General features: G+C 40.1%; 1 protein-coding gene across 5 annotated transcripts in view; it reads right to left on the bottom strand.

The window, feature by feature from the left end:
• Positions 1 to 12,682: 12,682 nt before the first annotated feature.
• Positions 12,683 to 25,163, bottom strand: part of kank4 (KN motif and ankyrin repeat domains 4) — a 79,422-nt gene continuing 66,941 nt past the window's right edge. For all 5 annotated transcript variants that reach the window (XM_085137464.1, XM_085137463.1, XM_085137468.1 and 2 more), the window contains exons 4-10: positions 24,403 to 24,496; positions 21,426 to 21,713; positions 18,813 to 18,897; positions 18,500 to 18,719; positions 18,238 to 18,380; positions 17,650 to 17,850; positions 12,683 to 16,021 (exon numbers count right to left, since the gene is read on the bottom strand). In XM_085137464.1, coding sequence (XP_084993590.1) covers positions 15,902 to 16,021; positions 17,650 to 17,850; positions 18,238 to 18,380; positions 18,500 to 18,719; positions 18,813 to 18,897; positions 21,426 to 21,713; positions 24,403 to 24,496 — 1,151 coding nt within the window. In that variant the 3' untranslated portion in view covers positions 12,683 to 15,901. The remainder of the gene's footprint in view (positions 16,022 to 17,649; positions 17,851 to 18,237; positions 18,381 to 18,499; positions 18,720 to 18,812; positions 18,898 to 21,425; positions 21,714 to 24,402; positions 24,497 to 25,163) is intronic.

The raw sequence follows: 25,163 nt of genomic DNA, 5'->3' as shown, positions 1-25,163 counted from the left end.
CTCCATCAGCGTTTTTGCTGCTTCCTACTTTCCCGCCGTGGCATCATTTGTTGCAGTGGTAAGGTGTTTCTGCTTTGGGAAGCTTGCTTTTAATATGCCACATCTGGCCTCATAAAGTTATTGCGATGAAGTCTGTCTCTGTTTAAAAATGCAGTGAACACACAGCCGCCCCTCTGCCACTGTCTCCCTCCTCCCTCTGCCTCATGGATGACAGTTTCTATTATCTCCCGGATAATAAGTTGCACAGATTAGCCATGCGGGCAGACAGGGGAGCGGGGATATGGCATGGCACGTGTGTGCATTTGTGTGTGTGTTTTTTGTGATTGTATTTGTGGATTTCTGATTAACCGCTTGTGCAGCTCTCAGTATTTGTCTTTTCCATCTCTGTGTTCATGGATGTCTTCCCAGCTGGATGTGTACATGTGTCTCTCTGTCTAACTACGTGCAAGTATGTGTGTTTCTGTCTCAGTGTGAATGTGAGTGTGCATGTGTGTGTGTGTGAGAGAGAGAGAGACAAGAGAGAGCTACCGTGCCTGCAGTGGGACACGCGAGAGGAGGAGTTGATGGGCTAAGTGCCATTACCAGATAATTACAGCTAAAAGTCTCTAACGAGGACGGCTCATCATTATGGTGCTGGCAGACAGAGAGGCCACAAAAAACATCTGCAATTCAGATTAGGATCACTTGCATGTTTGCTTTATGTGTGTGCATTCACTATGTGCCTCCCCTGTTGTTCCTCTCTTCCTCTTGTCCTGTCCATGCGACAGATTCACATTTGAAATTTAAAAAAGAAAGGAAAAAAAAAACAGCCTCTTAGAGAGCATTTGCATGTGTGAGGGTGCACACACACACAAATATGAACATTGTACATCAGTTTAATTGGCTGGTAAGGGGCCTCTGTGTGAGTTGAGTTTGAGGGCATCCTTACTCTACACAGCGATGTCTGTAATGGGCTCACTCTTCTCTCTCTGTGAGGGGCTTATCCTCCTCCTAAATGTGATCTGTGGTGCACACCCGCAGTCAGCAGCAGGAACAAGCGCATGTGTAAGATGGGGGGTACATAAAAAGAACAAAGCAAATATTTTACCCTTTTGTCCTACAGATATTATATTTTGCATAATTGTGAAAAATTAATCTGATTATTATAATTTGCCCGCTGGGAAAGGCGAGAAGGTTCAGATCCTGATAACAAAGGTTTTTCTCTTAAGCCTTATCTTTGCAATCCACAGACCTCCAAATAGTTGCTGATGATCGTTTTTATTCATTATCCTTTATTATCCTTTATTACTAATCCAGTGGTTCACAAACTGTGGTACGCGTACCACTGGTGGTACTTGGGCTCCTTCTAGTGGTACGCAGGAAGTCTCCAGATTAAATAATATACCACGTTCTGACTGAGGGATTTATGAAAAATGCTCTGCTATCACTTCCAACATAAATGAAGACAGAAAACTAAACAGCAGTGACGTTTGTAGGGTTACTGAAGTTGGGCTAGCTAGTATATAATGATGTGCTACGTGGTGGCTAGCTACACAGCTATGTTAGCATAACATAAACACAGTGAAGCTGGAGGATGAACACTAACTTTTCCACTCAGTAAACATTAACGTGAGGGTTCCCAAGGCTTAGGGACAAATGCAATCGCAGGATGCTCTAAACAGACCAAACTTCAGTCAGGAGAACAACTGAGATAATCCATCCACAATATGAGGTTAGTCATTAATTTACTGCTGCATGGGCTGGGCTGTAGTTACATCATTATGTTTGAAAAACTGAGTTTTAAAATGAAAAGTGGTAATAAAAACCGAGAGAGGGCGACAGTGATCAATGCCTTTTTTATTTGCTTGTTTAGATTAACTAGAACAAGATACAAAGCATTAAAACATGTTAAAAACACAACAGCCTTAATAAACACAGAGTAGTTTGTTCATACGTCACCACTTAAAGACCAGATTTCCCACCTGCTGTGAATGTTTTAGTGCAGTACAATTGTTATTATTATAACTTGTCACATCCTGTTTATGACAGTTAAAATAGATAACATTCATATAAGAAATACAATTGCCTCATATAAACTGTATATGTTGTTAAACAGGCCTATACTAATGTACTTTAATGTCGGTCATAAGGGTGGTACATTAAGAGCCATATATTTTATGAGGTGGTACTCGTCGTGAAAAGTTTGAGAACCACTGATCTAATCTTTAGCAGGTGTCAAAATATGGACATATGGCACAATGCAGTATGTCCCCTAGAGATAGGGTGATGAGTTCAGTCATTCAACGGTGGCTTAGATTAGAGCCACTGCTCCTCCACATCAAAAGAAGCCACTTGAGGTAGTTTGGGCATCTGACTAGGATGCCTCCTAGGCACCTCCTGGGTGAGATGTTCTGGGCATGTCCCACCAGGAGGAGGCTCCAGGGCAGACCTAGGACATGCTGGAGAGATTACGTCGCTCCGTTGGCCTGGGGAAAGGAAGGTCTGGGCTTCTCTGCTTAGGCTGCTAGTCTAAGACCAGGTCCCAGACAACCAGAAGAGGATGGATGGACGGATTGATGTATGGGAACAGGATTAAGGGTGATGTTATGGTTATGCTAGGGTTAGGGTTAGAATAAGTCACCAGGAAATGAAACTAAATTAATATAATGTTCTTTAAAATCGTGGACTACTGTGCGTATATTTGTGCACACGGGCAAAAGATGTTTGTGTAAAATGATTGCAAGGGGAACAATAAACACAACAGTACAACATCATCCACTACAGCTAAAAGCTTCATCACTCCCCGCCTCTCTGTTTGTAAAACAGCCATTTGTCTCCTGTAAAAACCAATCATCAGCCTGATGTAATCAAATCAACCCAACTAAGTATTTTTATTGATGTGATTTTTTTTCATGTGTCAATTGTTGGTATGATAAGAAAACTAACAGCAATAGATTTGATGTAATTTTTACACTAGCATATAATAGTCGGTCCAGCTCAGCTTTATTCACTTGCTGTCTCATTGTTTGTTTACTGCAGCTGTATCTGGGTGAATGTGAAAGGTAAAGAAGATGAAATAAAGAGCTTTTAGGGTTTGAAAGTCAGAGTCTTTAATTTATTATGTAGCTGCCTTGTTTTAATGTCAACATTAAGCCATCGAAGGGAAATGCACTTTAAATGAGTTTATCACTTGTTTGATTTTCATTTCTTTTAATATCCATGAAACCGACACTTTAAAAGAGCACACTGCTTCCTCCATTAGTACAAATTAGATCATTTTCTGTACTGTGCCCTCACTTGTGATATAGAGTGATTATAATAGCTGTATTTTTCATAAAAATGTTTTGCCTAGAGTGACTTGATAATCTAACGAATCAATAAGGGAGAACATTTACAGCATTAATGGAATCAAAGACGAGGGAAAACAGAGTCCACAGTAATCTCAGGCAACAGCTCGAACAAAGGAATTTTTTTTTAAAAAAAGAAAGAAGGATAAAATGCTGATTGATAGCAGGTGTTTTCACACAGGCGTTGCCCCTGAGGAAATCAAGCGGTTAACATGGCTTATCATCAAGGTTATCCGATGATTGGCACTCCTAATTGTTCATTATGTTTGCTTCCACAAGTGGAAGAAAAGAATTCGGCTCTTCAGAGGAGACTGATTGCTGTGGAATATCTTGAAGCATTTGACATTTTGTCCCATCAAAATCATCAGCTGATCTTACTCTGCCGGATGCACAGGATTAATATCGGAAATTTGTGTTGCCTGTTATAAACAGTGCATCTAGTGCACTGTTGCTGTGCTGTAATAATGCTGGAGCTGAAGTTCTGATGTGAATATTAGTTTTAACAGTCATGGCTATTCCTTTATTTATTTCTAGACTCTATTAAAGTAGCTTTGCATCATTCACAGTTAAAACATATTCGTTATTTAGCTTCTTCCAATCCTTTGTGAAGCCCCTGATGTTGTCCACTGTCTAAAACCACCCAACATTTTCCTCTGATTGGCTGCACCTCACAAACATAAGGTTTGGGCAGCAGGTAGTAATAATACTATGCTAACACTAAAACTGCAAGGGAAATATGAAGTCATTTTCAATCATGAAGGTCATAAGAAAGCTAAAGTCAAAGACAGCTCACCTGATTAACTAATTCAGACATCGAACAACAAACAAATATTCTCAAAACAAATCTAAATAAACACATTAAAAAAGCCAATCATATTTTTGAAAAATGAGATGCAAATTATCTTTAAGAGATCAATAAGAAAAACTGTTTGATGAAACACTGGGAAATGAATGCCTCAGCTTGCTCTTCTTCATCCTGTGTGAGTGTACCGTGGGGTTATACCGCCATCTGCGGGCCGCTGCTTTTATTTCACCCTCCACCGCTGTTGGTGCTGAGCCCCTACATCGAAAAACAAACGGGAATATGAGCAGATTGTGTTTCGGGGAAAAGGGGAAAAAATAATGGGTGTACCACTAAAATATGCATATCTTAAAAATCTTATCTTAAAGTTTTTATGCACTGTTCAATTATTATTATTATTAAATCACGAGCAGATACATATTTTAGTTAAATAGCAACCAAAGTGTTGGAGCTGTTTTCTCAGTTGATTGAAAATATTTTTTCTGCCCATAAAAAGTTAAATGGGCTGAAAAACCAAATCATGGGATGAGTAAATAGTTTACCCAGTAATACTACTCATCAATCTTATTCAATTTATTCAATTAGAATGATGACACACAGATCATCAGATTAATCCTGAATGGCTGACTGTAATTATAATAATTTCAAGACACCTCCACAGGTAAGTCATCTAGACCAGATAATTAGATTATCTTCATAGTTGCCCTGTGTCTCTTTCAGGTGACTGGGAGTAGCTGCAGCACACCTGAGCAGGCCAGGCTCAGGTGCAATATATAGCATTCAGTCATGGCTGAATACTGATATGCTGACAACAGTTTATACTATTTGGGTTTCTTTATTTTATTTTATTTAAATGCAGCCTTCTACGCCTGTGTGTAGTGATGGCCAAATGAAGCTTTCTGAAGCACTGAAGCTTGTATTGAAAAACGGTTCATTACTTGGAGCTTTTCAACACAATCCTCTCTGGTGACATCTGGTGGCCAAAAATATAAAGAGCAGCTTGAATCCACAAAAGAAAACCAACTGCTTCGTAATGATTGCCCACTCTACAGAGTGGAATTCTGTCTGATATTGGGCCACCGTTGTGTTGTTTTAAACGTGTATTTGTATGCTTCTGCTGTGAGGTCCCGCCTCCATGTACTTATGCAGTTAATCGCTAGACGGATGTATTTATAAATAATATTACATTAGGGAAATTTTCCTATACATATTTTTGACCTGGGGGTAGATTGTGAAAATGCTTATAAACTTGCAAATTAAAAACATGATGCATTTATACACCCTTTACATTTGTATTTAAGAAGAAAATTTGTTCCACTGTGCGATGGCCGAACCTGTTCCTTTTCGTGGAGATAATTTCTCCTGCCTTAAGGAAAATCCCTTCACATGGAACAGAGGAGGCTGGAGTGCAGAGAAACTGGTAGAGATGCAGTTATACATTCTAACTGGGCCCCACCAACTATCACCTAAAGAGAATAAATAAATTAAATTGCTGCACATTTTGCAGACTAACAGTTTAAAATTATTTAAAACTAGGGATGGGTACCGGTGACATAAACGGTAGTAACCAGACCGAAAAGCAGCGCACATTTCAGTGCTTTATTTCGGTGCTTTTTTTTCCTGAGCTGTGATACACTTTAGATTCTAGCCAATCATTTTACGTTTCCGAGGATAGTAGGCGGGCCCAGGTACGTATGTTCTTTTAGAGCAGAGCTACAGATTAAAAATGCCCAAGGCAATGCGGTCAAAAGTCTGGCTGTACTTCACAGCAAAATATGCAAACTCAGCAGCCTGCAACAAGTGCTTTAAGGTGACTGTTACTGTAATACTGTCAAAGGAGGTAACACCTCAAATCCGATGACACACCTGGCGACGCATAGCGTTTTTTTTAAAAGCCGAGAAATGCGCCGGATTTGATAGCTTGCTGCGAGACCTCGCACCGAGCACATCTACTGCGGGTGTGGTGCCTGTTATCGTACCCGGAGTTAGCAACATGAACCCGAAGAGGAGAGTCCTGGCCCCTAGCCCTGCCAGTGTAGCAGAAATGATGAGGATGATGATGGCAGCAGCAGCCGTTCTTCTCTGCGTGAGTAGCTTAATGTTGTTCGTGTGTAATTTACGTTGAGTAGGCTAACCACGTTATTACATTAATGCATGTAAGGTGAACTAGCAAACACCGTCATAGTTACATGCGGCTGTCTTCTTGTTTGATGGCAGATACTCCCTTCACCCTGGCCAAAAAGGCTAAAATGACCAAAGAAAGAGTGGAAAACAGCTAAACATGAGAGGTTTTTGGACAAAGTTTGTGTTTTTTCCCATTGCTTAAGCCAGTGGTTCCCAAACTTTTTTTGCTGGGCCCCCCTTGTTTTACAAGAAAAATGTTCGCCCCCCCCCCCCTCGCGCGCGCACGCACGCACGCACGCAAGAACACGTCCTCCAAAGGCAGAGGCGTCACGGTGTAATTATTTTACATGTAGTTGTTTTTTTTTTTCCTGTGTAATAATATTTAACATTGCTATCAATACATTTTTCAAAAAGTCCCTCTGCAAAATGGGTTCAAAAACATAAACAACTGTTGGATGCTGTTTGTCCGTGATTTGAACCGGGGGAACAAATTGTGGCAGGATCAGCCTGATATTATTTGTATCCCACTGTAACTTTACTGTATAAAGAGCTAGCATCTCCAAAATGTCAGGAGTAGTTAGTCATTACAACAAGTGTTTGTGAACTACAAATCAAGAATGTGGGATACTGTTTGTCCGTGATTTAAACAGCCCAGCGCTGCTCCGGACGAAGGGAAAACCAATCCTGTAGGGAGACCTACCTCGGCACTTGTGCAGGTAAAACCAAAGGGAAGATGTGCTTCACCATATTTTCTAGTCTTTGGCTTAGAATGAAGTTGGTTTGGAAACATATTCAGCTATGCTTCATCTCCTGCTTTGCGTTTGTGTGGGCGCCCCGTGCTAGCAGTGTCCAAGCGTTGTTTTTTTTTTTTGTTTTTTTTTTCCCTTTTCATGCCGCGCCCCCCCTGCAATGGCTCTGCGCCCCCCCTAGGGGGCGGGCCCCACACTTTGGGAACGTCTGGCTTAAGCACTGCTTCCAGCCAAGAGTGATACCATATATGCCCTATAGCTGCAGAAAAGGCTAACATTGTTATCTTTTTACAAAAAACCAACTGAACATGAGAGGTTTTTGGACCAATTTTGTGTTCTTCATTCTTTAAGCACCGGTTAGAGCACCGTTTAAGCACCGGCACCGTTTCAAAAGTACAGGTTTGGCACCGGTATAGGATAAAACCTAAACGATACCCATCCCTATTTAAAACATAAAATATATATTTTTTATAACATTAAATGTAAAGAGTAAAATAGAAGTCTTTCTAAAGTTATTTAATGATATTTATATTATGAAAAGCAGATTTTTGACATTTGAAGTTTTTCCCGTTGTCAGATAAAATAAACACACACAAAACAAAAGCAAACAACAAGAACACAAAGCTGGCAAACCCAGCCGATTGACCAAAATCAACTAAAAATACTCCCACACAACAGAAACTCCTCTATTCCTCGCTGGCTCCAAATCTCTCAATAGAAATATCAGTGGTTTGCTATCTGTAACCATCAAAACACTCCACAAATCCCGCGAATGGTTCACTTCCTTATAAACCATTGAATCAGATACCGAAGCAGTTAGGCTCTAAACGAAGCTTCGGACGTCACTGCTCACGTGACTCTGGCCAAACGAATCAAGCTTCGACACAGAGCTTCTGAAGCAGTGTGTTGATTTTTTTTGACACACGCACCGGAGCTTCAGCTTCAAGCGGGCCATCACTACCTGTGTGTCATCTCCCTCTTTATATCACATACAGCAGTGTTGTGATGATACAAAACACAATATTATATAATATACAATATTAAAAGCAAATACTTGTCACGGTTTGGCAGGGCAAACCGTGGGGGTGTAGGGAAGGAGGACCCAAGCGCAGAGCTCTGTGTGCTTAGCAGTGCGTTTATTTACAGTGATGGAAAAACGTAACAATAAATCCCCGTGCTCTCCCGACTCCCGTGACGTGTCCTCTTCCAAGTGCTAGTGATTCTGTCTCCACTTCTCCGTGAGGAGCACCCCGTGCTCGCTGTCCTCTCGTCTCCCCGCTACTCCTGGGAACATAAGAGAGAGGCAGCCGTCAAACACACCATAATGCAGCAGACTTTAAACTAGGAACTGGTCGACGTGAAGCCACGCAATGATCCCGCGTCGGAGAAAGCTCTACCACACTCTCAAGTAGCTCCTCCGACGAGGCCTGATCAGCTGCAGGTGTGTCACGGTCTTCAGGTGTGGCCACACCCACCAGGCCTGAAAATGCCTGTAAACGAGTGCTTACAGAAACACCTGCATCCACACACATATATCTACAAGCAGGGAGAACGAGGGACAGCCATTCCAAAATACATATATTATAATACTAGTCCATAACTGCTAGTATGGACTAACAGTATTGTCAGACAGCTCACTGTCTGACAATACTGCACAGACAGTGAGCTGCATTGGTGGAGGTTTTCAATCTGTGAGGGGTTTTTCTGTGTTGAGACTTTTCTGTTTGATTCTCAGTTTGCTTTGTGTTTACTTTTTCAGTTTTTGTAGACTTGTCTCTAATGTCTTGATTTTACTTGATTTCACTTTGATCTTTTTTCCTGTTTCATTGCCTTTGATTCCTATCATCTGCCTCTTGTTACGCAAATGCATTCACTGTCCTCTAATTGCCTTCTTGTGTATGAATAGTGCTTTGTTCCCTGTTGTCTTTGTCTCAGTATCTGTTAAATGGGTGTTTCCTTGCTGATGTTTGGATTTAGTTAGCTACTTTATCTAACGGATTTTGCATCTTAGACTTAGCTCATCTGGTCATAGACTTGTTTTGGGGTTTTGGATTCAGGACTACAGTCTAAATAAGGGTTCCTTTTCCTAAATCACCTACCAATACTTGACACTTGCTGCTTCCATAGAAATTGATTATCACCCAGATGCTGCTATATACGTTTTGATCAGTTAGCTGGCTTGAAGCATTCAGGTGTGCCTTAACAGAATGCCATAATCTTTCCAGGAGTGGATGTCCCAGCAAATTCACTCCAAGCTCAGACCATTAAATGCTCAGATAAAATTGCAAAACTCCCAAGAGTTACATCTCAGCCTCTACGGGCACGTTAGAGTTCATAAGAGTATAATCAGAGAAAGGCTGAACAAATATAGCTTGTTTGGAAGGGTTGACAAGAGAAAGTGTGTTAAAAATAACATAACAAGACAGCTTTGTTAGGGAAAATAAATATCTGAATATATTGCAAGACTTCTTGAACAATGTCCTTTGGAAAGACCGGACCGAAGTGGAGATTTGTTTGGTGAAAATTACAGCACCCCTCATATCAACTTTCAAGCATGGTGGTGGAATGGTGATGATTTGAGCTTGTCTGTCAGAACCAGGATGTGGGTACTTTGCAGTCATTAAGTTGACCATAAACTCCTGTAAACCAAAGTATTCTGGAATCAAATGTGAGGCCATCTGTCTGACAGCTGAAGCTTGGCACAAACTGGGTCATGCAACAGGACCCAAACACAGTGGCATGAAAAGAATCAAGGTGCTGCAATGGCTCAGTCAAAGTTCAAATCTCAACTCGATTGAAAGGCTGTGGTGGAAACTTAAGAGAGCTGAGCATGAATGAATACCCTCAATCTTCAATGAACTGAAGCAAGAGAGCAAAAGAAGAATGGTTGCTCTACAGTGATGTGAGAGACTGTTAAAGCCATACAGAAAACAATTACTTCAAGTTATTGCTGCTGAAAGTAATTCTGCAAGCTCATGTATCACAGGGTGCACACAGGGCTGCATGGCTATAACATTTTATGTGATTTGTTTGAGTATATCACATTTTATCAGTGGGATGTTTCCAGAGTTATAAATGTATTTTATGTTATTTATATGGAACTAATTCACAAAAACAGTGACCTCAGGGTTTATATTGTGAGGTAAAGACTAAACAAGATTAGAAAGTTGAGCCTGCTCAACCCACTGAGCCATTCCAGCACCTGAAGTTGGGCATTTTATCATTTTATCCATAAGGTATACTTAATTTTGGACTCAAGCCACTGCAGTTTTCAGCACTTCTCACTGGCTTGGTTAAAATACATGAGACAAAAAACAGTTTTCATTGGGATGTACTAGGGCTGGGCGATATGACCCAAAATTCATATCTCGATATTTTTTAGCTGGATGGCGATATAAGATATATATCTCGATATTTTTTTTAAAGCCACAAGGTAAGAACAAAAAGAGAGTTCTTAGTCAAAGCATGACACGAAAATAGGGCTGGGTATCGTCACTGATTTCTAGAATCGATTCAATTCCGATTCACAGGGTCCCGAATCGATTCGATCCACGATTCGATTTAATTCGATTCGATTTAATTCGATTCGATTCACTTTGATTTGAATCTGGGAAATTTTGACAGTCAGAAATATTATAATTCAGATCAGTACATTTACATATTTTTGTATCTATAAAAAGGAAGCTGACACACCAAGACTTTATCAAAGGTGTGAGCATCACAGCAGAGGCCTTTGTGTCAAAGTAGCTGAGGATAAAACACAGAAAAACATGAAGGTGATTTTCCTGTTCTGGGATTTTATAAAAATTTTCTGCAGTAGATCAAAAACGAAAGAAAACCATTAATCAACACATGAACATTACCTCTGAAGTTACAGCGGTTTTATTAGAGACAAGGCTGAGCGTTTTGCATTTTGCATAATTTTAAAAAGTTTAAATTTGTTCAGCATTGAACGGCACAAATTAGGTTTTATTTTCGGAAGTATATAAAACGAAAAAAAAAAACCGTCGGCCGACAGCGCTGTAAACAACGGTAGACTTGTGCGTAACAAGCAAGCGAATAATGCAGAAAACAGTACAGAGAGAGAGAGGGAGAGAGGGAGAGAGAGGGAGAGAGAGCGCGCGAGAGAGCGAGCATGCGAGAGAGAGCTGTGCATCGTGGTCAAAGCAAAACAATAAAAGTCAGAGTGAATTCATGACTTTGTTTATGTGAAGCCTAGTTTGGATCTTCTTTTGCTGCTGGTTCGGTCAATATTGTTTGGAGAGAGATAAAACTAACAGCTTTAGAATCAGCGCATAAAGGGCGTGAACACAAAGCGCGGACCCGCCAACAGATCAGAATCAGCGCGCTGTCGGCTTTCAGCCCCGACTGTGAGAAAGGCGACATCTCACTGATTCTGATCCGCGGTTGGGCTGTGTGTTTAAGTCTTTGTGCAGAATCCGTGTTCCTGCTCTCATTTACTGTCTTAGCTGTTTGGTGGTTGTTGAAATTTTGTGAGATTTCACCAGAGATTCTGGCATTTCGGGCAAAATAAATTTATATTAAAAAATCGATTCAGGATTTTAATGAATCGATTTTACGTTATCCAAGCCAGAATCGATTTTAATCGATAAATCGATTATAAAAACCCACCCCTACACGAAAAGCATGAAAAAAACTACTCAAAAATAAATTATGAGCATTTATTAAATAATAATGCTCCATAAATAAAAGAAAACTATGTTGTTTTTGTGCATAACAAAGAGCTCACAATTGTGCAGTCAAAATGTAAACTAAAAGATGCTGAGCATAATAACAAGGGCAGATTTCACAGCTGCTCTGTTCCCAACTTCTACTGTGTGACTGACAGCCTGGAGTTTGAAATCCTCTTTGTAACCATGTCTCTTAACAGGTGCCATTTATTGTCCTTATACACACACAATAAGGTAATATTACGTTGAAGCACAGTACGTATCACTCCGCGAGGCTCCTCGGTAGCCGTAATGCTCCGACAATCCATCAAGCCGGTGCAGCTCCGTAACTTACCAAAGTCGTACTAAAACATTTTTTGACAGATTGCTGAGCGCCGTGTACCACATAAAATCGGTTCGCGGCCATCAAGCACAACCAGAATTCATACATAAGGCGCGCTGTCAATTTTTGAGAGAATGAAAGGATTTTAGGCCGTACATGGCGTTAGCGTGGTTAGCTCGTTAGCGTGGTTAGCTCGTTAACACGTTGACGCCGTCCAGCCCCACGGCACGCACGGGGCGATGCGCAGTACCTCGTTAACGGAGATTTGCCGTGTCCATCTTGTCGCTGCCTGCAGGTGAAGCAATGGGGGAGGGAGGGGGAGTTGTGTTCAGTGAAGGAGAGGCGAGGCCGAGTACCGTTGCGTAAAGACAAAAGTGGACAAAAGAGAGGCAAACTTGTGGCTCCACAACTATAATTATAACGTAACATAGACTATATCGATATAAAAGATATTGTCACATCTTATATCTCATATAAAAATATATCGATATTTTTAAAAAAACTCGATATATCGCCCAGCCCTAGGATGTACTTACGTTTTCACATCTTCCGACAGAAACTGTTTTGGTATACTTTCACCTGAATGGCCCGAATGTGTAATTAATCATGTCTGTCATAGCTTTGTGGTTGATTTAAAAAAAAAAAAAAAAATCATATGCGACAACATGAGTTTATCATTTATTTATTTAGAATTAATTCTCTGGTTTGTAACATACAAGCCTGTTGTACAAGGAATATTACAGAGAGGTACAACTTTTTACATTTGACTCTGTCATGTACGTCGGCTCGGATTTCCACTTTGATATTCAAACAAGGGAGACGTTGCTCTCATAGCTTAAGTCAGTGTCAGATCTGAAATGTCAAGAGTAGCATTAAAGGACACATGACAGTCCACAACCTCGTCAAATCACACTATGTACTATAACCACCCAACCGATGAAAGATAAGTTAAACGATCACATCATCAGGGTATACTCAGTACAGTTTTCAGTCATTCAAAATTCCCATTGAGTTGTATCACTTGAATATTTGTCCATGCATACATAGGTATATTATACGATAAAAAATATAGCATTTGGAATAAATACTGTAATCTTAGAGCAAACTGTCAGACAATACTTGTTATATACTTTTCACAATACTGTATGTACATATACATATATTTGGCTGGATTTACAGGAACAGATAAAATACATATTTAGTCCCGAGTGAAACAGATTTGGTTTCAATTCTTTGGTGCTCATGTGAAACCTTATAATATCTGGGTCACAAGGGATTAAACATATAGATTTTCATAGAGACTTATACGCAGGCACGGAAGACCAGATTCACCAGATAATTCTCGCAGCGCCCTCCCGATTAACCTTTGGCTGTCTGCAATGCAGAAAGCTACGGCTGTACAGAGACTCTTATTTTTGTTCCTTCATACACAGACAGTCAGTGATGATCAGATGCGCTGCACAGAGTTAACATTGAGATTTACTGATGTCGTGTGAATGCAGCGTCGTTGTGGAGAGAACCTGTGCTACTTTGTGAGCCCTCACAAATACTTATCTGATTACTAAGTCAGTGTGAAAAAAGGTATTTTCTTGTGTAAATGTACTATATAAGTCAAAGTATATAGATCTATATAGTATACTTCATTTAAAATGAGTCCTGGGTCATGGTCGGTCTACATATTTTTATATTTGTGTCCGAAAACATTTACTAGAATGACAAACCCCACTGCAAAAAACCCCCAAATTAATACCAATTAAGACAAAATGGTAATGTATTCCAATGACATGATGTATCACTATGGCCACAAATATTCAACTGCTAATCCAGTTTTATTAATAAATGATAATAACAGCTGATAGGTTTGATTTGTCTGTATGCTAGAAAAATGTTCAGCGTTTCGTTTCGTTAGCTGTCTGGAGTGTAGCTGTTTTTCTTTTGTAAATTCAGACTGGATCATGGTCATAGGTCACATATATGGCAGTTGTTAAAGTAGTAAGTGGTATTCCCCTTTAAATCCCACCTCCAACTCTTTAAAAAAAGAGAACAAAGATCAGAGTAGTCATAAATATGATCATAATCAGGTGAAAAGAGAGGCTTACAATGAACTTGATCGATTTGCCTATCAATTTTCTTTTCTTATTTAGGCTTACTCCCCCTATTTCCTTTGCAGTCCATGAACTACATGAATTATCTAAAATTAATAATAATAATAATAATAATGTTATATTACAGATCATTTTATGCCATTCTGTTGTATCATTTCAGCATTTCATTTAACTGTAAACATACGGGACTGTTTGACATCAGCAGCGGTCACTGAGTGGGATACTGTAAACTTTATTTTAAAGACCGCTACTCCTGCTTTATATTAGCTCAGGAATACGAACGTAGGTTTGCGGTACAAAAACATCAACACTGTGGAAAACATTTTATGTCTTATGTTTTCTGATTAAGGCTCGACCAAGGTCACTCACTCGACCTACTTTATGACTGACAGTAAGGTAGTATTCAATTGCTATTGCTTCTTAAAACGCAAACCCAAGACCCAGCCCTGCCTTCAACCCAAACCTCGGGTCAGATTTACCATGTTGTCTTACCGTTTATGAAATGAGACCTCACGAAAGCAAGGACGAGACGATGTGTCTCGCCACGCGGAATATATATAACCAGACTCATTCCAATGTCTGCCACATCCACTGATAGTCTGTGTCTGTTAGTCGTAAAGCCCATGCCAGTGTATTTAAACTTGCTACATTAATTTCCTGGAATGTGTCACAGCCAGCCTGACATTCATTGTGCATTTTGTAGCAGTTGCATACATGGTTTGATTTTAAAACGAGTAGGCGAACAAGGCATACAATATATTTGAACTGAAGGCGGGAGATGCAGAGAAAGAGAGAGACGCTATGAGAACAGACAGTACTACAACATACTGCTGTTTAGTACTATAAGACAGCCAGTAGGGGGAGTAAACGTATTGGCATGCAGTACAATCTTCATAAGAGAAGAGCGTTGTCTTTCTTCAGCCTGGTCATGTTGTGGTTATAAAAAATAGTTTAATGTCCCACAGAAAGGATTTGTTTGTCATTAACACACAGCTGATGAGCACCCATGTCCCACATGTGAAAAGTGATGGGTACTACGGCAAAAACGATACACTGAATGTCAAATATATTCTGTTATAAGTTATATTCTGTTATTTAAATTCCTAATGAATGCTTTTTGGAGATATATAATTTTATCTGGACATCAATATTATAGAGGACTATTTACGAAACACATCAACAATTTAAAAAAAAGTGCAGTAGAAAATACAGTTTTGTGATTTTTGTGATTATAATCTATTCTACATAAAGTATGTCCTCAATAATGGCTTATGTCCAAATATGTATTTGTATTTACTGATTTCAATGTCATGAAAGGGGAAAAAAATAGAAATAATGTATTATTTCATATTCTATATTTGCAAAGGTAGGTCATGTGCTTAGTATTTTGCTTTAAGAGTTAGCTGATGATAGGAAGCAGCAGTTCAGAGGCTTTCTCTGTCCACTTGCTAGGCCGCCCAATGTGTTGTCCTGCTTTATAGTCTCACCCCGTGTCCTACTTAACATCCCGTCAGTCACACATGACACTGTGGAAACGTCTTCTCGTCAGGCTGTCGGGACCCTCAGCTGTGGACCTGAGCGGTTGATGCAGCATATCCATCAACACCCACCAGCATTACTGGCATAGACGTGGAAGAAAAGCTCCTGCCACGTCTTATGATGTGTGCGGTACCACCGTGTGTTTATTTCAGTGTTTTCTCCCCAAGTTGGCGGCCACGGTTAACAGAAACAGAGCAGTTGAGCGGTTGAATGGCGAGCTGGGATGGTTTGGAGAACTCTGACTCAGAGGAGGTCTGCGGTGCTTGTGGGCTCAGAGGTTTGGACCTCAGCGTTGGCCTTCAGAAGGTCAATTATGTCTTGTTGAGAGGCTCCTTCTGCCACCAACAGAGCCGTCTGACCGTTCTGGGGGGGAAAAAAAACAGACATTTCAAAACACTGCAGTGACTTTTTTGAACCACACAGTGGCAGTGTTGTTTTGGGCTAAACACATTCTCTAGTAACTGAACATCAGGAGTATGGTGCATGCTGAACCTGCCCTAACTCTGTATACTAATAAACCCTTTTTACATCCTACAGCAATTGTCTCTGAAATAATAAAGGTTTTAAGCCTGGGATGTTTTGCTTTGATGTTAAGCTTAATACAAGTAAACCTTGTATTTTGCTTATCAAACATGTGTAAGAAAATTTGGAGTATTTTTTGTGTATTTTCATCTTGTGTTGTTACTTATTGCACAGGCAATATGATAAAGTAGCGACAGGGATGACACACTGTGACCAGTATGTGATTGATTTCTTGAAAATGCACTCAAATATCTAATCACTGCCACTGTGACCTACTTACTTATTTGATCATCTTTATTTTTAAAAAATTAATATGCACAGATTACAATAATGTTTTTTTTTTTTTTTTAATGCAGCAAGGTAAAATAAATAAACGCTGTCGGGCTTGTGCTGTAATTATGTACCGTGGGAGGATTTATGGCAAGCACTCAAGTCGCGCTCTACCAGCAATTATCAGAAATAAGAACGCTTATCGGTGCTTGCGTCCTTACGGATAACAATCTCCCCAACCCGCTGCTACAAACGCTCTTCAGAATGCAATCACTTGCAAGCACATCTCCTTACAGTTTAAGAAATGCGCTTGATGCCAAGACGTCAGTCAAATGATACAGCTGACAGATCTGCAATGTCAGGATTCTGCAAGAATATTTTTGCAGATTACCTTTGTGTTTTTTCCTCCTTCTTTTAATTCTATTAATATCCACATCCTGAGCATAAATGTTCTGTATCACATATGGTGTCAATTTTGTCCACTTGTTAAACAAACTGTTTGACTTGCATGAATAGACAATAAACAATGAGTCAGAGCTGTTTATTTCCCCACTTTGAATATTATTTATGTGCCCACAACTAAAATATGGTGTGTATTCATGTGTTTTCATAGAGTCACAGTGCAGAAACGATATCAGAGCGATGCAGAATCTGGAAGACTTTTAATGTTGTTTTGGGGTAAGACGCAGCACGGTGTTTGTTGCAACACTGTTACTACTCTTCCTGTGGCATTTACAAAGACTCACCTCCACACCTGCATCCATCCTTTTTTTGCCACAGGACACTAAGTGTCTTTGCTCTCCATTTAACACAGCCAGTCCATTTGCCTCTGTGTTTCTAGGATTGCTTTCATTACAGAAGTGCTTCGGCAGCATAAAGCACCGGCCATGATGTGATCACTCTCTGACTGGGGAATCTACAAACTGGAGAAATCAATGCACCAGGCTGAACAATCAATCTACTTTGTGTGGGCCAGCCATCAGTACCCATATCCCTATAACCTTACTGAGAGCCCACAGTCTACATTTTTGAGCGAACCAGGTGGTAAAAGCCATGTGACCATTAGTCGAATGCGAACGGCGAAGAATTACGTGCTGAAATTAATTGCTGAAAGTCTCATAAACGAGAGGTAAAACATCTACAAGTTTACAACAAGCCGCTAAATGGCCTGATTTTAACTGCGCAACCTAAAGCTATACCTTATCTTTGAGGCTGGTATCACAGCGACCTGTCTCCAGCAGCAGGCGAGCGATGTGCGTGTGCCCGTGTTCGCTGGCACACATCAGGGCCGTCGAGCCCTCGCGGTCCTGGGCATTTACATCCGCGCCGCAACTCAGGAGCAGCTTCACCATGGCAACGCGGCCATGGCTCACCGCAAGCATGAGTGCTGTCTGGCCCGCCTAGAAAAAGAGTGAGAAAAACAGAGATTAGAATTAAACAGTGAGAGGGCAGGAATGATGGGGAGATATGTATATCTTACATGCAGACAGAGAGAGAAAGTGACGAGTTAAATAGTACATTAACTTGTTATACAAACATGCATAAATATTCGTTCTGGTGAATGCAGAAGCAAATCAAGAGATTTGGAAGTCTTGCAGTTGAGGAAAAAAAAAACACGTCCTCCTGTAAAGCGACCTACATTTTATAACAACCCCTCACTGCCTTAGGGCATGTATTTACTTCCTTTTTCTATTTTATTTTATTTGTACAACACACCAAACTGTTTGATATCCGTTTTATTTTTAGTTCATCCAGCGTCTAAGTGCAACTGCCATCTGTATACACACCTGTCTGGAGCGTGCGTTGACATCTCCCACTTTCAACAGTTGCTGTGCCACTTCAAGATCATCGGGGCTCTCAGCAGCCGTCAGTGCAGCCAGCATCACTGGAGTATAGCCTGCCTTATTGAGATTGTCTGTTTCGCACAGGCCTGAATGTACACAGAAAGTGATGGAGTGAGTAAAAGAGATGAGAAACAAAACGTATGCACAGTTATAATCTTTTAGTTTTTTAGTTAGATTTGTCGTTCTGTGTGCCTTTCCGTCTCACCGGTATCCAGCAGCAGTTTGACCACAGGGAAGTTGGAGTGTGACACGCTGTAGTGAAGAGCCATATTCCCATTGCCGTCTGTCAAGTTAACAACATATGGCAGGAGAGTGGGTGTGGTCATCCCCACTTGTCGCAGGTATAATCTGACAGTATCTGCCTGCGAGTCTTTTTGACTGGAGACTCTGAACCACTCCTGGTAGAGCACCACTAAAACCTGGCGCTGAGGAGAGAGACAGAAAACAATGGAAAAACAAAAACTTACCATAGTAAAGTCGGGTTAGATTTTATTAAGTCCAATCAAAGAAATCCTTACCATTTCTTTATCTGGGGATGAAACCTCCTCCATGCGGTCCTTTACATAAAGGCATGCATCTATAAACCCCTTGTCGACTTTTCCCCTGAAAACCAAAACCACACAACACAGCAGGGATTAAGTATGGCCGAGCCAGCTTCTGTGGTTCATGTCTAAATTCTGTCAGAAATGATAACAAGAAAATACAAGAAAAAATGCCTTGCACGCCTCCGTGGCTTACTCACATCACTCAACAGTCTGACACATTGATAGCACACGCAAACCTCAACAGTTACAGTTTGCTCTGATTCACTACCCATTAATATCCAGAGAGCGCTCAAACTGGCCATCCATCACGCAAACTGAACATCAAGCCTGAGTGGGTCACAATGTGACCTGTACTAGCTTTCCCGCTATAACACCTATAGACATATAGAAGCACATCCTGCACGTACCCATAGGAATGATCAGACAGGTGCTGAATGATGAGTTAATATAAGTCCTGCTTTCTCCTCACTGCCTGGGCCCATGGCCATCAGCCCTGTCTGCATACCTGAGACTGATAAGTGATCAGTCAGTGACAAGGAAGACAACACTGCTAGTTATTTGCTTTGTCCTAGAACAAAGTATGTCTGTGTGACTATTGAGCACCCTTAATCAAAGAGTTTAATTGCAAGTTGGAATATGTGTGTGCTTGTGTAAAGCTTACAGTGTACTTGTGGCGACAAATGTTGCCATTTTATTATATAAGTACGATCTACTTTGCAAAATAAAGTGCCTTGATGTGACTGTTGTTGTGATTTGGCGCTATATAAATAAAACTGAATTGAATTGAATTGAAATGTCAGTTTAGTGTGTATATATATTACAGACACATTTATGGCAATGAATGTGCACAAGATTTAAAAAAGCATGAGTGTGTATTAACTGAATTCCCATGCATGTAAGTCAAAGTCCCAATGTAATGCCTCCGGTGCATGCATGAAGCATTATTCAGCACCTGTCCTATACGAAGTATATCAGATAAGCCTGCATACGAATGACTGTTCCAATATTTGTACCTGTGAGCAGAAAATGCAGTCTCTATTTAGAGAATTTACACACATAAATATTTAGTAATATTTAACACTAAAAACCATCTTGTGTTTAAAAATTCATGTAATTAAGTATTTACCAGCGATATAAATTCAGGAGTTTAACAGTTTGAATCTGAGTCTTCAGTAGTTTGATCAAGGTGTTGATAAGTTTTTTAAAAGGTTATGTATCCCTGTCGGTGTCGAAATAAATGTTTAATACAGCGTTATCAATTTAAAGATTAATCATTTAAAGATAAAGATACCATTTAATATAGCACGACTCTTTTTATAATGGCCAACAAACCTCTGTATAGCTTGATTTACTGGCAACTGCTTTGTTAATTGATAAGTTGTGAATTTGTTTTTTCTTTCAGGGTGTAAAGGTAATATTGCACCGTTCACAGTGTCTGTGAAAACTAAGTAGCATAAACCAGAAAAAATCTAAGCTTGATCCATCGATATATTTATGCTGGCTGTAGTCATAAAATGAGGGAAATAAAGTGAAAAACTTGCACTAAAATCAGCTAATTTAAGTTTGCGTGCAGGGGGAGAAAACTTGTGGAGCGGTCTAGAGCTATACAGGAGTGGGTATAATAAGGACAACAAAACCTTGGCTCTTTGCAACTATCTGCACAGATATGTCAGCAAAAAGGTAACGAAAAACCCAAAGTGATATTTATATGATATAAGCTGAATGCATGCTGACCCCAGTCCTGTAACAATGGTAAATGGCCTGTATTTATATAGCGCTTTACTAGTCCCTAAGGACCCCAAAGCGCTTTACACATCCAGTCATCCACACACACATTCACACACTGGTGATGGCAAGCTACATTGTAGCCACAGCCACCCTGGAGCGCACTGACAGAGGCGAGGCTGCCAGACACTGGCGCCACCGGGCCCTCTGACCACCACCAGTAGGCAACGGGTGAAGTGTCTTGCCCAAGGACACAACGACCGAGACTGTCCAAGCCGGGGCTCGAACCGGCAACCTTCTGATTATAAGGCGAACTCCCAACTCTTGAGCCACGATCAACCCAATCAACAAGTAACAAAATCAGCTTTAAGCCTCAGTTTTTCACTGTATGTGTTTGTACAGTAGAATTACTCTGGTGATTGCTTTAAAGTCTTTTTGGCTGGTTTTCATTTTTGCTTTGTGTTGATGGTTTTGTGCTCATAAATAGTAAAAGAATGATCCTATGTATTGTGTCCTTAACATAGGTATATTTGCTGGTTTGTGGAACTGTAGACTGAGGTTTCTATAACGGGTAATTAAGTGCCAATTTGTTTCTGGTCACTGCAAAAAAGTAATGAATAGTGTAACAAGTAACAAGTGCAACAACTTTTTTGAGTAACAACCCAACACTGCTTCTAGCAAATTCTGCAAATGTGGTTATTTTTGTTCTATATTTGTAAAATAATACCAAATAGCAGTTCAAGGAGAAACCATTTGGTATCATAGCAGACCCAATCCTCAGTTACATTTATGAGAAATACATCACATAAAGTGCAACACGGTAACCCAAGATTATAATTTAAGCTCTGCTGTCGGCCTCACCCTCCAGCCTGCTCTTCCAGGAGCTCCTGGCTACTTTTTGGATCCAGCAGACCTCTTTCAGTCTCCTTCTCTTGAGCCACAGCACCTCCTCCCTCAGTTGGGACCTCTGCATCTTTTCTCTGGGCTTCTGCTCCCTCCTCTGGCTGCTTCTCAGGCTCCTTCTCAGGTTCCTTCTCAGGCTCCTTCTCAGGCTCCTTCTCTACTTCTGGTTCTGAGCTATCTTCCTCTTCTACCTCCACCTTTGACTTCTCATCTCCACTGGACTCTTCACTGGATGTCGTCTCATATCTTAAAGAGAACATAATAAAGAAGACGGCAGATTCTATAACAGCTCCACAGAAATCATTCAAATCATTCTACAAGCTAAAGCTTTCCCAAACTCTCCAAATATAGAAATCCATCCAAGCCATTTTGTCTGTTATATATTCAGAAATATTTACAGAGTCCACTGTAAATCTAAGTTTGTGCAGCACTAGCAGCATCACTAAGGAAATGTCTAAGCAGGTAACCTAATATTAAGTCAATGTTAAGTCAGCACCAGGCAAGACAGGGTAAATACTAACAGGTTATTCCCCTCTAGACTTCACAAGTGAGATGAAAAAGATGTTTGCCTTGTGCAGCTTTGCCCTCATATCCTAACATAAACATAATTTAAACATACATAAAAAGCCACAGACATGTTTGAGCACAAACATAAGCAGCCTTGAACAACGTACAACCTTGTTCGTTGAGAAAAGGCTAACAATATGCTGCGGAGGCTGCTGGAGTAGCATGTATATAAGTGTGGTTACTGGGGCGCATCATCAAGTCACCTCTGTAAGGCCAGTGATCAGATAAGGTTATTCTGAATACCACTGATTCAGACTTCTTGTAGACACACAGAGACAAACTGAGACACCACAAGAGACGTTCAGGGGCCACAGCATTCTCGAGATTCCAGAGGAGCTCAAGGGAGAGCAGAGATAGGTTAGACTATACAAAGAGAAGAAGTATGAACAGCAGACCACTTCCTGCTGTGGGCAGAAGCCTAAAGATAGTCAGAGAAAATATTGTTGCCCGACATGTTTGCCTCATTATAAATAACATCTGCATATTTCGGAATTGGGTGGGCGGAAGATGGAAATGGTCAAATATTTATAGAGGTTGAAACGAAACCAAAAGAGATGTACACTAGATGTCAAAAAGTTTTATATAATCTCATTTATTAAACATATTAGTCCAAGTTTATAAGGAATAGATTCTTGCAATACCATAAGAAATCTGTTACGTGTTCTTCTGAATGTGGGTATGTTTGCAGATCATTGTGTTGAAGGGAGGAAGGAATGGACTACACCACAACAGTCTGCAAAAACACTGCAAAGGTGAGCAGGTCATAAAACAGTGAAGCCCAGGAATGTAAGAGCAGGAACACGGGAATAAAACAAATGCTATGCATGGCAGCCATTTCCGTCATATGCAGGAGATTAAAATAGCCAGGAATTTAAAACAGAAACTTTTTACGTAAGTGATGAGAAATACTGTAAACGACCACAACAGGATATGAAATAATGCTGTAAGCATGACCTAAGAACAAATGCAACTTTATAGCAAGTCTTTGTGCCCAAATTTTACTTTGAAGGTTAGTTTTCTCATATCTTGTAGTTTTCCTGCTTTTCCTGCTTTGTGATTGTCTACCTCATTAGTAGGTAAATCACCAGAACCAATACTTATCTTCTCAATAACAAAACACAGTGGTACTTTTTTCCCTTCTCCAGTAGTTTAGATAAAGTTAATTTAGTTGTTTAAAGAACAGGATACGCGGATGCTAATCAATGCTAAAAAAATTGCTAACACAATAAATACCCCTTTGCAATATTACTGAAACCAGCACAGCAGTTTAGACAAGAAGCCCCTCCCACTAGCAGCTAACCACTTGAGCAGCAGCACAACAAAGTCGGCAAAGCATCTTAAAGACGACACCGTAAAGATATTCTTTATGAAGAATTTTTCAGGTCAATAAAGCCTGAAAAACATTTAAGCATAGTGAAGTTATATAATTGAGACAGAAGAACCACTTTACTGAATTACTGAACTGCTCCTGAGTTTTATTTCACTAAAATACAATTCCTTTCTTAGATTTAATAACAGAAAATTGCACTGTGCGAGCCATGCCAGAAAAAAATTGAGAACCACTGCCATCCCCATACTTTAAATTCATAAACACACACAAACACACACACACACACACACACACACACACTGCAACCAGCGTCAGCAAATGCTGACATAAGCACGCTAGCACAATCACCTAGGTGCCATCAACAGAAACTATGCATGCATATCACATAATCTAAACACACATTAATGCAGGCATATTAGCACACCAGCAGAAGCAGCAGCAAGGTCAGATTCAGGACAACGAGTCTTTAGTGAGCCTGACAAACAGCAAGAAGCAAATGTCTGAAGTACAGCTTAATATCCAAGTTTAAAACAGTAACAAAGCTGACGCATACATGGCTAAATGACAAAAGATTAAGATTAACACTGCTGCACAGACAGTAGCCTGAAATACAGCTGCATGAAAATCCAAACTGTCGCCTGTGGATTTCTACACACAAAGATGAAGAAATCAAATAACATCAAATCAAATTTCTCAGACAATCCTGCATCTTTTGCTCTTTCTGAATTCTTTCACATAATGTGTGGTTATGTGGATTACCCACAACACTGAAAAATAAATTTGTGGGTAATCCATCAAACTTGAAGCCCCTTTGCATACAGTAACACATCAAACCTAATAACAAATACTTTTAATGAACTAAATCAAGATAAAAGGGGATTTGTTTTTTACATTAATCAGAAGTGGCAACACATTATTTTTCCTATAAGGATGAAGACTGACAAAAGCATGAAAATATAAGTGCACAAAACACATTTCAGCCCACACAAAGATATAAATCACAAAGAGATTGGACGATAACTAAAAAGAAGATTTTACCCTCCATTCACCCCCACAAACTTCAGGTTTTTCTTGGCTCCCTTGTTCCCCTGCTTTCCTGCTGCACCATTTTTCTTCATGATGGATTTGAGACCTAGTGAAGAGGAGGACAGAGCGAGAGGCAGAGGGGAAGATGAAAAATAAAAATGAGGAAAGTAAAAATTAATAGGGTTTCTGTGGAATTTGGGTGTGTGCATGTGTATTTTGTGTGTGTGTTCAAGTTCAAGTGATTTGAAACATCCTCACAACTAAACAGTGTGATATGAGTCAGAGGACTTCACAGTGTCTCAGCGTTTTAAGATCTGTCACCTTTACAGGCTTATGGTTAGAATAAATACAGCCCCACAACATCAGTGATGCAGGTTTTTGAGCTAAGTACTGATAATGAGCCCAAAGGTCCATTTCTTCTTTAGTATGGAGGAGGCGGTATCCTTTTTTTCACATTTTAAATCATCTGACTACAGAACAGTTTTCCACTTTTCCTCATTACATTTTAAATGACCTTTGGCCCAGAGAAGATGATTTCTGATTCACGTTCACAGCTTTCTTAAGTTTTAACCTACATTTGCGTATGGCTTCATGAACTGTGTTCACAAAGATTTCTAGAAGTGTCCCTGAGCCCATGCACTGATTTCCATGACAGAATCATGCCTGTTTTTAAAGGTCTGCCACCTCAATCACAAGCATCAAGCAAACAATATTTTGAGCTTGAGATTTCTCAAGCTCAAAATATTGAGAGAGATTTCTCCAAATTTGCAGAA

This window comes from Neolamprologus multifasciatus, chromosome 17 (genome assembly GCF_963576455.1).
Source record: "Neolamprologus multifasciatus chromosome 17, fNeoMul1.2, whole genome shotgun sequence".
In the NCBI taxonomy this organism is placed as follows: Eukaryota; Metazoa; Chordata; class Actinopteri; order Cichliformes; family Cichlidae; genus Neolamprologus; species Neolamprologus multifasciatus.
This window is presented reverse-complemented; position numbering and strand designations above follow the sequence as displayed.